At 39.2% G+C, this 16,380-nt stretch overlaps 1 protein-coding gene across 8 annotated transcripts in view; it reads left to right on the forward strand.

Annotated features, from left to right (window-relative positions):
• PPP2R2C (protein phosphatase 2 regulatory subunit Bgamma) overlaps positions 1 to 16,380 on the forward strand; it is a 201,548-nt gene that overhangs the window by 68,697 nt on the left and 116,471 nt on the right. Inside the window, exon 2 of one of the 8 annotated variants that reach the window (XM_074822065.1) lies at positions 12,624 to 12,674. The exons of 5 other annotated variants lie outside the window; for them this stretch is intronic. In XM_074822065.1, coding sequence (XP_074678166.1) covers positions 12,624 to 12,674 — 51 coding nt within the window. Of the gene's footprint in view, positions 1 to 5,452; positions 5,579 to 12,623; positions 12,675 to 12,923; positions 13,016 to 16,380 lie in introns of those variants that run through there. 2 more of the 8 variants (XM_074822069.1, XM_074822066.1) reach the window with 2 other exon arrangements.

Genomic DNA, 16,380 nt, shown 5'->3' on the forward strand with positions numbered 1-16,380 from the left:
ATGGGTATGTAGAAGTTTCTGCATTGGGAGACAGGACAGTAGGAGCTTGTATGTAGGGCACTGTATGTCTGTCAAGTCCCCTATGATTCACAGACTATTTTGGTCTATGTATGTCAGTGTTTGCTGATCTCAGGGAAGTGAGACTTAGTCTGTGACTGGAGAAAAACTTTCCTTATACCATGATGTGAGAAGCAGCGTCCTTGCATTTCTGATTTTTCCCTGTGGTGGTGATGAGCTGCAGTTTTCTGAAAAATGGATTACTTGAACATGGATTTTATTTTCCAGGGTTAGGTATGTACTTAACTGCTAGATTCAACGTTTCTGTGCTTCCACTCGCATTTCAGGAAAATGGGTTATATAGAGTAGAGGCCTTTTGTGATACTATGTAAATGTTACAAAGGTGCTGGTTTAAAACCAAGTAAGTTGCAACTGTTAGCAGTAATGATATTGCAAATCAACCAATTACATTAAAATTTGAAGATTTGCTAGCTGCAAGAATTTACACTATGTCCAAGTGAAGGTTTTTAGCTGCTTAAACTTTGAACTGTCCTCCAGAAATTACTGCAGAATGTGGTTTGTACAGAGTACAAACAAACAGTTGTTTGTTGCATTAATCTTTCCCAGTTTTTTGGTTAGGTTGAAATACTGAGAATGTTTCTTTTACTTTTTCATACCTTCAAATTCATTTCAAGATATCTTAAATTTGGGTTTGGTTTGAAATTGCTTGTAGCCTGGGCTGCCCATCCTTCCTTCTCTGCTGCCTTTGGAGCCTGACCCATTGCAGGGGGAGTATCAGCAGAGAGGAGACCAGAGTGAGAGGCACTGGTTAGCCCACCAACCTAAGTGTCCAGCTTCAGAAAATGTCAGCAAACTTGGCCTGTTTTTAAATTTGTCCCTTGCTAGCAGAGAGGGAAACACCACACCTGCCTGATCCTGAGAGCACAGGTTGCTGCGAGCAGTGCTGACGTCCGCAGGTGCACAGTTGCTGTCTGTCATCAGGGTGCCATTGCTGCTCCATGAGAGCTGTTAAATATGCACCAGTTCGGTCAGTGTTGTGAAGACTTACATAGTAGTGATGCTTACTGGAATGCTTCTTCAAAACCACCTTTTTATAGGGCTTTTGTAATATTTATGCACATTAGAAGGAAAGGGGGAAATACGAGCTATAAGTATATTGGAAAAGTGTTTGAGTTATCCTGGATGTCCCTTGGAAATTGGTAGTAATAGTAGTAATGTTAAATCTGAAAGCAGAAAGCTTTGATGCTTCTGCACTATAAATAATTACTAACAAAGATGATTGCCAATGTGGAGATTTGTTTGCAGAGGGATTCATTTCTGATTGTTAAGTGTAAGTATATTTAGATAGAAAACGATTTTTATTCCTGAAAGCCAAGAAGTTGGTGTAAATTGGAGGAATTAGTGATTTGGACTCCACAGAGCAAACATCAGCCTGGTTATTACAGATGAGACTTGATATATGTTGTTATACTGAGGTTAGCACAGGAAGCTATTCCTTTATTTTATATTTTAATGACTGAATTCAATTGTTGTGGCTGGCATCTTACTGTTAGCAATTGAATTTACACAGTTTTCTTTTAAAAATACCCAGTTTGGCAGTTTCCTTTCCTGAAATGTTGCAAGTATTTGTAAGCTCTTAATGTCCTTCTTGCTAAGTCACCTCTGATCCAGAAATCTCTGTTCATAAATTTGTTTGCTCATATGAGCATATACGTTCATGGATCTTCATTGTCCAAGACACTAATGCATCCAGTAACTCCAAACAATTTTGAAATTTTAAGACTAAATAGAAAATCTTATCTGAATTTTGCCAAGATTTAAAATGTAAATTTCTATGTTAAATATGCTTTTAAATTTAGAGCTAGCACTAACCATTTTGACTGGCTTTCAATCTGATTTCTCTGTTTCATCTGTTGGCTACCATTTCTAAAATGTTGTTTCATTCTGCAGCTTGACACATATAGAGTAACTTATGAGAGCATACTAGTTCTGTAGATTTATATGCTTTGAAAGATCTATATCATAGGTTAATGGGATCAGTATCTGAATTAACAAGTTCTTAACTGAGGATGCCTAAAATACATAGAATCATAGAATAGTTTGGGTTGGAAGGGATCTTTAAACGTCATCTAGTCCAACCCTGCCCTGCAGTGAGTGGGGACATCTTTAACTAGATCAGGTTGCTCAGAGCCCCGTCCAGCCTGGCCTTGAATGTTTCCAGGGATGGGGCATCTACCACCGCTCTGGGCAACCCGTTCCAGTGTTTCACCCACCCTCATTGTAAAAAATTTCTTCCTTATATCTAGTCTATATCTACTCTCTTTCAGTTTAAAAACCATTATCTCCTGTGCTATTGCAACAGGCCCCACTAAAAAGTCTGTCCCCATCTTTCTTCCAAGCCCTTTTTAAGTATTGAAAGGCTGCAGTAAGGTCTCCTCAGAGCCTTCTCTTCTCCAGGCTGAACAACCCCAACTCTCTCAGCCTGTCCTCATATAAGGGAGATGCTCCAGCCCCCTGATCATTGTGGTCCATGTCTGTCTTATGCTGGGGACCCCAGAGCTGGACACAGCACTGCAGGTTGGGTCTCACAAGAGCGGAGTAGAGGGGGAGAATCACCTCCTTCGACCTGCTGGCCACACTTCTCTTGATGCAGCCCAGGATACAGTTGGCTTTCTGGGCTGCGAGCGCACATTGCTGGCTCATAGTCAGTTTTCCGTCCACTAACACCCCCAAGTCCTTCTCCGCAGGGCTGCTCTCAATCCACTCATCGCCCAGCCTGTATTTGTGCTTGGGATTGCCCCGACCCATGTGCAGGACCTTGTACTTTGCCTTGTTGAACTTCATGAGGTTTACACAGACCCACCTCTCCAGCCTGTCAAGGTCCCTCTGAATCAGCATCCCTTCCCTCAGTTGTGTCAACTGCACCACTCAGCTTGGTGGTATTATTGTGATAGAGCATATCTATCACAATAGAATCCAAATAATTGAACTTGAGAGGAAAAACGGAACTTATCAGAGTCTGCTTTCAAAACTGAATAATGGCAGTGTTCCTGTTCTTTGCCTTTTGCAATGCAGTCCAGAAATTGTGACTCCAGAATTTGAGGTTTTATTGTATAAATGAAACCCTTAGGAGTTTGCAAGGCAAGATACATTCATTAAATAATGCGAATACCTGCATCCAAAACAAATAAAAGGTATCTAGATGAGATTTGACTACATATGACAACAAGATATGCCTAAACATTTTAACTAGGGCCTGCTGGGTGGAACCTGCTGCTAGAAGAGTTGCAACACAGTTCTAGCAGATTTGAGCACAGTGTTTCACCTAAAAATAGTAACTTCACTAGTTTGCTCATCCTGGACAAAGAATTTGGGGAAGTCCTGTGCTTTAGCTTGTAAGTGGTGGTTCTTATGAGTTTATGTAAAGAGTCATTGTTTTTTTCTGTTCCTTGTTCTGTGGCCCACTGAGGAACTTTCTGCTGGAGCACAGGAAGATTTTCCTCTAAGTGTTTTCTTTATCAAAAACTGCTTTTACTGTTGAAATCATGAACAGAGTTTATTGACAGAGTGCAATAGTAGTATGTAGGGCAGAAACCAGAGATGGAGCAAAGCACCTGTTCGTTGTAATAGCTTTTAAAAGCAATAACCCAACAGTTCCCTGAAGCTTTTATCCAATTCAGAATCCACAGAGCTCATCTTTTCATCTCTGGGGCTACCCAGATCTTATCCATGGATGGTCCATTTCTTCTTTTCAAGATAGCCTCTTTAAAAACTGTCTGCTTTTGATGTTGTGTTTCTGTAAAATAACTGTTTTGGGTCCAGCATGTTCCTGCAATTCTGTGAGTGAGACTCAGTGAAGACATGTTCTTGCCTTTCCCTCTGTATGTTCTTTTTCTGTATAAAAAGAGGGGAGAAGAAAATTATTCTGAAGGTTTTATAGCTTATGTTTCAGAGAGGAGAGACTTTCTGCACTGCAGAAGTTAATATTAAAACAGAAATGCTTTAGAAGTCCAGGAAATACGTGGATAAGCATGCGGATTCTGTTTGTGCTACATTTGCTACTCCTTTTCCTGCTTGCAGTGTGTCACGGTGGTGAGTACACCAGCGTCCCAACGCACCCCTGAATTGCTGCTGCTACCAGCCCTTTGTGTGACAACACTGGAAATGTAACAAGCCCATTTTTTACCCTTAATACTACTTCTAAAGATTAAGTCTTTAATGAAGTTACAAAAAAGCAGGGTTACATAACAAGCTCTGTGCTGCCATGGTTGGTCTATTAGCAGCAACCAAGTCTGCTACGGTCTTCAGCTAATTTAAAGCTATCTAGGTCTACATGTACCCTATATAATCTTCCCAGATTTCTTTCTTCTGTCACTGTTTGTAGTTGAGGTGAATTTCATCATACCAGCGTTTTTGGAAAGTCTCAGTTTACTGTCATAAATACTCATGCCTATATCATATATTTACCACAATAAATGTGAAATACAACATGAGCCATAGTTTCTCTGTGTTTGTTATGTTTTAACTCACAGATAGCTGGTGTTTTCCAGAATCTGAACCTCAGATCCATTAATATACTATACTTGAAGAGAAAGAAGGATATACTGATCAGTTCTTATAGTTCAAAATTTGGGCTGAATCTAAAATACATCTGTTCTTCTAGATATCTGACGTGGTCAAGACTAGAAATTACACATGGGAGTATGGATATTTTGGGATTAAATATTTGACAAGAATAATTTATATTTTCCCCCGGTTTACACAGCCTTCTACCTAGGCAACAGATACTTTCTTAAACCTAATGGTCTGTCTTGAAGTCCCCTTTCATGTGCTTCTGGTACGTGTCTTCATGATGCCAAAGTTCCTTTGATCTCCTGCTGGCCACTTTCCAGACCATCTTTTAATTCCTTTTGTGAAATTTCCATACCAACTTTAATTTCTGCCAGAAGTCAACTGTTCCAGCTGTGTTTAAGCAGGGCCCCGAAGCTTTAAATTCTCAACATGTCTTTCCCTGGAAGTAATACTCCCTGCTCAGACTTCAGAGAAGTTAGGAATATGTAGATAAAACCAGTGCTGGGGAGAGAAATAAGGAGACGGAAATATAGTCATTCTTTCCTTGACTACAATTGTTTTCTTTCCATTTACTGCTTGACTTGACTGTAGTGATACTACTTGGCTTTTACTGGCAGTACTTGCTACTCTTCAAGCTTCAGAAAACTTTATTGAAACAACAGGAAATTCAGCCAAAACCATAACTCACTTGGCACTCTTTGCCAAGTTTTTTCTGCTGTCTGTACTTATATCCATTGAATCTTGTGAGTGCAAGACCTGGGATTGCCACTTAGTACCATTCTTTTACTGTCATTATAGGATGTGACTCAATGTCACATGTGACAGATGTGACTCAAAATCATCTTGGAGTTGGAGCGATTCATTAATCTGTAGATGACCTTCTGTTGCAAGTGGAGGGTCCTTTTGAAATGTCAAGAGTCCCTACTTCTACACCATCCTACTGAAAAGGAATTTCTGACTTTGGAAGGAGGCCTGGCGGGCTTCCTGGGTAAGGTCCTAGTTAAATAGGTTCATATCAACAGACTTGTTTGAAGAATGGAGTCAGGATTTTACCATGTTATGGTAAGGGAGAAGCTAGTGGTGTTTCCTTGTTTAAGTTTACCCCTCTACTATAGAGCTGGAAGTGACCGGAAATAATGTTGTATGAAGGTGTTAAAAATCTTCATACAACTTTATTTCTATTTTTGTTTAATTCAGTTTTATTTTTTCTATGCTGGTAGGTTTTAACTGAAATACACTACTTATTTTTATTAGGACACTTAGATCTGCATTTCTGTCAAACAGTGACAATTTCTTCTTTAAAATCCTGACAGGTTGTTGCAGCCTTTATGTAATTGTGATTTAGTATCCCATGAAGTCTATTAAGAACCTGTCACTAGCTATGGTGGGATTGGGTCAGGGTGCATGGCATTGCACAGCTGTACTCTATGTACATATTCTAAGTCCATAAAAATATATGTCTGTATATACAAACCACATCTTTTGTTTGTGCTTTGAGAGTCCTGATTTTAATATCTACATCTTTTTTTTCTAATTACTTTGTACAGTAACCTTAGTTACTTTTGTCTTCAGCACTACATTATATACATTGTGGAGATGTGGTATATAATCCCTGATACTGTCTCTAAATTGGAGAGACATGGATTTGATGGATGGACCACTCGGTGGATAAGGAATTGACTGGATGGTCGCACCCAAAGAGTTGCAGTCAACGGCTCAATGTCCGTAACTGTATTAGGACCAGTGCTGTTTAACATTTTTGTTAGCAACATGGACAGTGGGATTGAGTGCACCCTCAGCAAATTTGCCAGTGACACCAGGCTGAGTTTAGAATTAACATTTTCTTCCTTTGCATAATGGATTAGGAAATCTATTTGGTAATTGTCATGCATAATATAATTTGTTATATTTAAGGTACTGTTAAAATTATCCTGTTGAATACTGTGCCTTAATACTGTCTTTCCAAGTTTCCTTAGGAGCTTAATGCATTCAAATTTATAATAACCCAGGTACAAAGCCATTTCTTTTTCTTTGACCTTTTCACCTACTCCTATATGATTTACCCTTGGTGCGTATTGTTTTCTTTTAAATACTCTTATGTCTTTCCTTGAAGCAGAGCTGCTGTCCACATTTTCTCTTTGGCGTAATGTTGCTTCAGGCTACCTTTTAACTTTCTGAAATGCAAAGTAATTGTAGGTTTTAATTGTATGTCTTTTTCTTCTTTTCAAAAATATACTGCCTGGACACATTATCAGTTTGTTATTTAAAGGGTTGATAAATGTGTTTAAGTTCTATTAATTTATGTTGCAATAGAATTCAAATTAATGCTAACCAGAAGATCTTTCAATGGATGAGTAGCATGAAAGGTATAATTAAATCTCTCTCAAAAAAATTACAGGATATTTCATGAATGGCAGTAACATAGTTTCAGCCCTTAAATATATTGCTTTGTTACAGTTATTTTTCAGGGTTATCTCTACCAGAACTTTAAAAAATGTACCTGTCTTAACAAAACAGTAATTCTTCCCCTTGATCTGCCCATTCAGGTACTTTTGGGTTTGTGCTTATTTATTAGATTCATATTGTCCCCCTAAATTATGCTTTTAAGCTTCTAAAAAGTTCATATTATGGTAGTATCGTAATGACACAGTGGTTTTTTGAGCTAGGTAAATACTTAAGCTGATGAGGAATCTTCCTGTAGTTGGTGATTATGGTTAAGAGCATTCCAGAGTTCTTTGATTGAGGCATTACCTCGGAGATTAACCCACTATCAAGGAATAGCCTATGGCTGAAGAATTAGCATAGTTGTATTGCTGGGAAGAAAAATTGTGTGTCAAATGTAGAATTAGTGACTTCAATTAATCAGTCTTAAAAATTATGGTTAACTTGATCGTAACCTGATTGAGCCGCTTGTGGGAGTGTATCAATCCTTTGTGGTCAAATCTAGTAAGTAGTAGCAAAGAGATGATTGGCCTTTTTGAGTCTCTGAAGCACACTTCTTGGTGCAAATGTTGTGTCGTGCTTGCTTTGGGGTGTTAGTGACAAAGACTAGGGCACAGTGATACAGCCCTTGGGAACGTCATTTGTTTGCTTAACTGTGTTTCTGTAGAATCTCACATTGCATTGGGCACTCAGAGCTTGTTAGTTCGTCTCTCTGAAAATATCATGGCAGACAAGCAAGGAATGGAGGGATTTTGTTCTACAGAACACCAGAGTGTGTGATGTCTCATAAACTGACATTTTGTAGAAGTATAGATATGGTGTATGTGGGACAGGGCCTCTGCAAGTCTGTAGTCCAGTGTCCCACTGGAAGCACCATCTTGCCAAAACTATAGATTGAGTCAGCTGTGGATTTGTATAGCTGAGTCTTGAAAACCTCCAAGGATGGAGATGCCACAACCTCTTTGGATAACCTTTCCAGTTATGCACTACCCTCCTAGAGAAAAAGCCTCTTGTAAGTAGCCAGTCTGAACCTCCCAAGCTGCCACTCAGTTGCTTTTGACCTTACGACTTCATATGACACTACGAAGAAGTGCTTGGCTCCACTGTAATCCTTGTAAAGTAGTTGTAATCTGCTATTAAATTGCCCTTAGCTTTCTCTTCACCAGGTTAAAGAAGCCCAGCTCCTTCAGTCTCTGCAAACACCCTAAGCACCTGACCAACTTCATAGGTGCTTAGGACTTTGCTGGATTTTGTCCAATTTCTCCACTTCAACTGGGCGCATTAGAAGCTGCACACAGTGTTCGAAGTGTAGTCTCATCAGTGATGAGCAGGGAGTGATTTCCCTTTCTGTTGGCCACATTCTTCCTATTGTTAGCCCAGCATGTGGTTTGCTGATGTGAGCCCACTGTTGGCTCATATTCAGCCTAGCATCCAGGATGACCCCAGGTTCTTTCCAGACAGGCTGCTGTGTTGTCAGTTGCTTTTCAGCCGGATGCATGGAGCCCTTCTGCCCCAAGTGAAGAATTTTGCACTTCACAGAATCACAGAATCATCTAGGTTGGAAAGGACCTTGAAGATCATCTAGTCCAACCGTTAACCTGGCACTGACAGTTCCCAACTACACCATATCCCTCAGTGCTATGTCAACCTGCTTCTTGAACACCTCCAGGGATGGGGACTCCACCACCTCCCTGGGCAGCCCATTCCAACGCCTAACAACCCGTTCTGTAAAGAAATACTTCCTAATATCCAGTCTAGACCTTCTCTGGCACAATTTGAGGCCATTCCCTCTTGTCCTACCACTTATTACTTGGTTAAAGAGACTCATCCCCAGCTCTCTGCAACCTCCTTTCAGGTAGTTGTAGAGGGCGATGAGGTCTCCCACCAGCCTCCTCTTCTCCAGACTAAACAACCCCAGTTCCCTCAGCCGCTCCTCGTATGACATGTGCTCCAGACCCTTCACCAGCTTCGTTGCCCTTCTCTGGACACGCTCGAGTAATTCAATGGCCTTTTTGTAGTGAGGGGCCCAAAACTGAACACAGGAATCGAGGTGCGGCCTCACCAGTGCCGAGTACAGGGGTAAGATCCCTTCCCTGTCCCTGCTGGCCACGCTATTTCTGATACAAGCCAGGATGCCATTGGCCTTCTTGGCCACCTGGGCACACTGCTGGCTCATGTTCAGCCGGCTGTCAATCAACACTCCCAGGTCCCTCTTGGACACTTCTCCTCGTTGAACCTTCTGAAGTTTCTCAGGGTCCATCTAGATTCTCACAGATGGCTTTTTTTTGTTGTTGTTGCTTTACAGCCATTTCTTGTCTTAGTTTATAACTGAGAGGTGAAGCACTGAGTTTGTATTGTTAGTTATATCACTGTGGGTGTTTTTAGATTGGCAGTGTCTTGCAGTCCACAGTGCACAGTGAATATACACTAAGCTTGGATGGCACCAAAATGAATATTCTGTATGTTTTTTTGTGAATCAGTGTAAGTTTTTGGCTACCTCCAGCTGACAAGATTGTTTGAAATATACCAAAGAGTGTTAGACATTTCTGCTTCAAAGACTCGTTGCTTCTTTTCTTAGTGAGAGAGATGGCATTTTTATCTAATACCTCAAATAGCAACACTGGGAATTGCATTTAGTGTGCAGTGGACTTGAAAGAAATCGATATTCTTTTTAGCTTGTATAAAAAAATCATAGGTTCTTAGCAAAGCCATAGCATATAGTATATTGAAACTGTCATTATTCCTTTTTCTGTGGAGACTATCCATTAAAGTTCAGGTACTAGCAACATCATTTCTGGATGCTGGAACGTAAGTATGGGCTCCCTAGCAGTGATGACTAACATGATTCAGCTGTAGGTACAAATTGTCAGGTTTATTTTTCTTCACTAGTTATATGTTAGTTGGGGAGATCCAGGTGGGACTACAATCCACTGTGGTACTGTCCTCTCACATGTGCAGGGAACAGGAAAGGTTATGTTCAAGCACGACCTGAATGTTGTCCCTGGGTGAAGAATGGAGATAAGTAATCCACTGCTGCAGCCATAGATGTGTGGATTCATTCATCTAAAGGTCCACATAATGGACTTCTCACCATTTCTTTTTTCAGTCATGGAGACTTGAAAGGTAGGTTTTCTTCATTTCTCAAAGGGAAAATGAACTGTAGAGACCCCAGTGATTTACATAGGACTCACAGGAAAATTTCCGGTGGATCTGAGAACTAAGTCCAGGAGCTTATGTACAGTCCTTATGTACACAATAGATTCTAGCCAATTTTTAAAAAAGGAAGAAGAGGGGGTATTCTAGCTTGGATATGGTGGCAGAATGTGAGTTTGTCCTAAAAATAGCATGTGCTGTCTGTCATGGAAGAGCTTTATGTTTGAATTGGACTAATCTTTGGAACATATATCTTTCTCCTGTGGCAAAATGCTTTTCTTTTTTTATTCCATGAACTACTATCCCAGACAGTGAAAGTGATCCTATCTTTTAGAAATATTCTGCATGTTTAAAGTGCCTCTTGAAGTGCTTGGGATACATAGGCCAGCACAGACTGTAGGGGAGATTTAAGAACAATAGTTAACTTTTGGGGAGAAAATCAGGAGTATGTAAGCAAAGGAAAGGCTCTTTGCAGCATTCAATGCACAAGGTGCTTGTTTTTGAATGCTTAAGGGTTGTTTTTGAAATAAATGTAGGTCACCCTCAGAGTGTGAAATGCTTGGCATTTGATGTTTTTTAGATTATTAAAGCAAACAAACAAAAATCCACACTGTGACTGGTTCAGCTCTTGCTTTCAGTCGTAGCTTTTTTTTTTTTACCAGTTTTAGCTTTTACCAGTTTGCATTTGAGGGAGGGTAAACACATTAACAGTTGTGTTTCCACTAATGCCAGTCCTTACAAGGATTATTAGAAGCTATCCTCAAGCATTTCAAAGTATTTGAGTTCTTTTCTCTGTCTGGAGAGAAAAGTATCAGTGATATCTGTGCATTGTTACTGTAATACCTAGATTATCATGGTCTTTTAGGGTCAGCTTTTTGGTGACTCTGAGAGGTGTTTAGATAGTGTGTAAAACCTAAGTCATCAGGGTTCTATTGATGAGTTTGGTTCTTTCTGATACTTCTAGTGTTTGTCACATAAAAGGAGCAGACTTGCTAAAATTCCTGTTAGTGCTTAGAATAATCACTGTCTTAGTGAACAGAACATCTGTCCATAGTGCTCAGGACAGAATTAATCATTGTCCTATTTCTTTGAGCCAAGCTGCTGTATCTTATTTTATATTTAAATACTGGGTTTATTAAATATGGTATTATATATGTGACCAATTGTTATTTCTCTTGGAGATACCTCATCCAAATATCTTGGCCAAAGTCTGTTTATAATCATAGCCCATGGACAGCCATAATCATAGTCCAAGGTAGTAGATACTCAGAGAGACAAACTGCTTTGTTTCTTTGAAGTGGTAAGGATGTTGGAAACTGGGAACTTTGTGAAGAGAAAAGCAGTATACAGTGGCAAATAAAAACATAAAAATTAAAACAACGCCCCGTCTGGCATCTTTGTTCAGGAAGTGAGTGATGCGTAAGTCTGTTTTGTCCAAATAAGAAGTGAACAGTTCTATTTACCCTTACGTTTACTCTTTAGCGTACACCTAGTTGAAAGATTGAGCTTAAGTAATTGATACAATGAAAGTTGAGTTGGTATTGGGTTTTTTTTCCCCTAATAGGGTTCCTCTGCCATATTTTTATAATCATGATTTTCTTGGCTTGCTTTCCATGCTTTTCAGCAGTTCTGAATTATATATAAACCTCACATGTGCAGGCTTTGTCTTGTCTCTCAATTCACTTGCAAGATTAACGTTGCTGTTGACCAAAGTTAAGCAAATGCAATGAAGGCTGATATGTTTCCAATTAATTATTGGAAATTGTTCCTGCCTATGAACATCAGTATTCAGTGCACACTCCTACCAGAATAAAGTGGACTTCCAACCCTGTGTCTAAACTTGACATTTCCTCCAACAAAAAACATCACGGTACTCCTGAAAGATACACCGACATCACTTTGGGAAGCAAACACACTTGTTTTAATAAGGCTTTAGAGAACTGGTTTTGAAATTGTAAAACATTGCATTCATCACCACACTCAAAAGAATTATGTATTCATGTATTTCAGATAGAGGTTTTTTTTGGTCTCTCTCTAATGGACTGCACTTTGGTATATACAAATCATTTGTATGTGTCACACTAAGAACTGGTGGCTGAAAACCATTGTCCTAGCTGGAAACCATGAGGATAGTGGAAAGTTTCCTTTTTTCCTTTAAAAGTTGTCTTTGTTAACATAGATTCTTCTGGTAACCCTGTTTAGATTAATGTGGAGGTAAAATAAAATGCCTCTGTGGAATGGGTGAGACAGGAGAAGCAAAAGAACTGCTTCTCTGTTAGGTAATTCATATGGTAATGGTTTCTGTAAAGGAAATGTGTAAAGAGCAGACTAAGAAACTTGCCATTTTGAAAGGGAGGTAGAAGCGAGAGAGCTACTCAGTGGCAAGTACTTGTTCACATCAGAGCTGAGAGATTAATTTTCTTATTTATTTTATTTAGGCTGTCTAGTTAAGTTGATTGCCAATGGCCGTATCCCAGCTTGCTATATAGGTAACTGGCAAGAGCATCATCAACTCATGAACCAAAGAATCCAGCTCGCTGGCCAGGCAGACTAATGGAGCTCCACAGAAGATGTGAAAGCAACCCACATACTTCAGTAGAAAATGGGGGTTCTTCACTACACCCCAAAATGTACTTGCTTGAAGCAGGCATTGTCAAATTCATTTCTTTTTCCTTCACTTGTAATGTGGAAGGTGCTGACTGACAGCCCTGGAAATTAAGTCCTCTATTTCTCCACAGGACAGGTATAGCAAGGGCGGCAGCAATGCAAGCTTCCCCACATTGTCCTGCCAATGTTCCTCAACCCAGTTCTGAAGAGGTCACTTCTGGAGGTGAGTGGGTGGAAGAGTCTCTGTCCATGCAGTTATTGCTGCCAGGCAGTGGTTCTTGCAGGACAGGCTGTTGGATGGAGACTGACCTCTTGTCTTGAATGAACCACCAGTCTAACAGATAATCACTTAATGTACCGTAAAGCGGCGTGGGCTGGATTCGTTGAGGTTGCATTATTCTGCTTGACTGCTGTACGTTTTGATATTTCTTTGTGGTTGGATGTCACCTTTGCATTTTTTTTTTTCTTTTTGCACTGTTTTGTCTTCAGAGACTTTGTCAATGCTTCATGTACACGTCTACAAAGTAGCATGCGAATAACTGAATGCAGTCTGGCTGTAAATGTGATGCAGAAAAGCAGTTACTGGTGGCAGCCATGTGTGCAAAAGGAGCTTTAGAGCACTAGACCAGAAGGCATGCTTTGAAACGCACCAAAAATTGATAAGAAAGTGAATGTTGGTTTCCAATATCTAAATGAACTATTAGCTTTCTGTTGTAAAGCCGTATCTTAACATTTTCTCTTTTCATAATTACTATGTAATTTAGATATTAACACCAATTAAGCTGGTAAATTAATGTTCTTTTTTAGATTATTTTATAATTAATGAAATCTACACTATATGAAAGTAATGGGTATGTATTGTGGTTACAATAGATGGTTGTCTTCTAATCCAGAAGATAGGTGATAAATTATATGAGAGGAATTAATATGACTGATGCAAGTTTTCAGAACGAAAATGAGTGCTCACAAGTTTGGCAAATCAATTCTTGTATACTTTCCTGGTTTTGTTTAAGTACTACATGCTTCAAATACAGTGAGGAGTATTCTGTTTTCAGCCAAATTTACATCTCTTGAATATAGAAATACAATTGAGAAAATGGAAACAAAGGCTTAGCAAGGCTGTTAGGTTGTGGTGAATTACTTTTGTAGCTTCAGATGCTGTGTGAAGGATTTGCAACAACTTGATTGTCATTTGTAGTTGAGGCCCGTAAGTCTGTTTAACTCTGCTTCTATGGCTGTTTGTAAACAGGAATGATAAGAAGAGAACGTAGTATAATTAAGTAACTGTATAAATTTAGTATTATTCCTGGCTGTTTCCGCAAGACCTAGAATAAGAAGAGTTAATTTTCCTAACCCGAATAGACTTCCTGAAGGGATTTCTTGTGTTTTTTACTTTAGAGGATATCAATCAGAATAGTAGTTATTCCATATACAGGTAAAACAGTTCATGACTTCTTTTTTGTCAGGGTAGCAAGGGATACAGGATTTGTTTCATAATTAAAATGATTGATAGAGTCCTGTTGGGAAGTAATTTGGGACCAATCCATAAATTTGTTTTAAGTGAAGAACAGTTTGAGGATCCTTGTCATGACAATACATGGCATTAGGCAGTATAATATTAGCCATATTTGCTAATAAGTCACCTTACTTAATGTTTGTGTGGTGTCAATAAATCACGTGGATTTGATTTTTCCATCATTTGAATGCAGTGTGGATTGCTAATCTCTTACTGTTGCTGACAAAGCCGAGGAGAGGTCCAGAGCTGGTCTCCCACACACCTGTGTGAACTGACTCCAGAATTTCAGCTCAAACCTACCTCTATGCCACGTAAATCTTTGAAGATAATTATATACCTTATCACAAGTAAACTTTTTTTAATAATAGACTTTATTTTAAATTCAAGTACAAAAATACAGTTAAATCCTTGTCAGTACAAACACAAAAGAATAATCAGAGACCATTTTCTTCACGCTGTATTTTATTCATACCACATTCATCTTTCTTTCTCTGCGTATGATTTCTTTGAATTGTAATTAATACAGAATCTGAATTTTCTGCATATTTACATTGAATAATGGTGATCTAAAAGAGCATATTTGTAAAACAACGTACTACCCAGAGCAGGATAATCCTCGTAACCTTGATCCTGGAGTCCTAACTTGTAGAAGTAAATCTGTTTATTCCACTATGTCTGGTCACATGAGAAAAGGCTTCAGCATTATGTTTGTAGTTATAGATCCCTATCTTAAAAGCTTCGGTTTTATCACCCTTTCTTTACCTCCAGTTATATCCTAGTGATTGTATAGCTTTCCTGGTTGTGTCCAGGGCTGGAAGTAGAGGAAAGTTAAATCAGTCCTCGGAGAGAGTATATAAATATCTTTCCTGAATTACAGTGAGTTGGTTTGAGGCTTCAGGCTCAATGCACAGACTCATTTTTCTCACTGACCACTAGATAAGAGCAGTGTTTAAGGGACATGTCTAGAATTTTGGGTCAAGTGTCAGAGGCTGAGGTTGCAAACAAGGAATAAACAACACTATGTTCATACTGAATAATGTGTGGACCATTCATGGTCACAGTTGGGAAACCCCCATGCTAAAATGTTATTTGTTTCTTTTTTGTCTTTCTCTCTGTGAGAATAATCTAGATCTGTATTTATCTATAGGTGATTCAGAAGGGACTTTGCTTATTCCCAGTCTTCTGGAAGTATCTCTTGAAAAGCATTTCCCTAGCAGGTTTGGAGCTAGGGTGGAGTACATCAGACTGTGTGTGATGATCTGGAAGGAATGGTGTAATGTTAGATTGTTCAAAAGGAAGTGTTTATTTGATGCACTTAGAAACGTTTCATGTGTTAGCACTGGACTTCTAAAAATAAATGACAGAGATGCAGCAGAAGGAAGTTCCTTCTAATCAGAACTTTGTCACTGATGTCTCTAAGTAAAAGGGAGGCTAAAGTACCAAAGCTATTGGAAATGAAAACTCACTGCTTAGATACCAGGCTGTGCAGCTGATTTCGTAGGTTTACCACGTAGTTATCATAGGCTCTGAACACGTTACCATTTAGTATTACTGTGATCTTAGGAAAGAATTTGTCACCTGTCTTAAGGTTTCATGAAGGACTAAGTTTTACCCTCCATTCAGCCTCATGGCAGTTTTTGTGCAGCCAATGTCATTAGTGACCAGGGTATTGTTATTGATCAACAGCTGTATAACAGTGTATATGAAAAATGTTTGTTTATATATTTCTTTAGTTCCTAGTAGTCTGCAGCGTTACTATGGCATCTGTAAAGGTTCCAGTGTTGGCACACATGGAACTCATTGCAGGATCATTGCCAGTGCTGTGAACTCTTACAGGGCAGGAAATGCACTTTTGTGTTTGCACACAGAAACCCAACCCTGCCTGAGACTTTGGATACTCCGGTAATGCAAATAATAAGGAAATACATATTTATAGTGGTCTCTGTGCAAGAAACAACTAAGGAAATAGTCCACCAAATCCCACAATAACAATTTGACCCATTTAATTATTTTTATTTGAGAATCTATGAAATTCAGGCACATTCAAATTGCTTTTGAGAGCGTCACCTTTA

Source organism: Strix aluco, chromosome 4 (genome assembly GCF_031877795.1).
Source record: "Strix aluco isolate bStrAlu1 chromosome 4, bStrAlu1.hap1, whole genome shotgun sequence".
NCBI classification, from domain to species: Eukaryota; Metazoa; Chordata; class Aves; order Strigiformes; family Strigidae; genus Strix; species Strix aluco.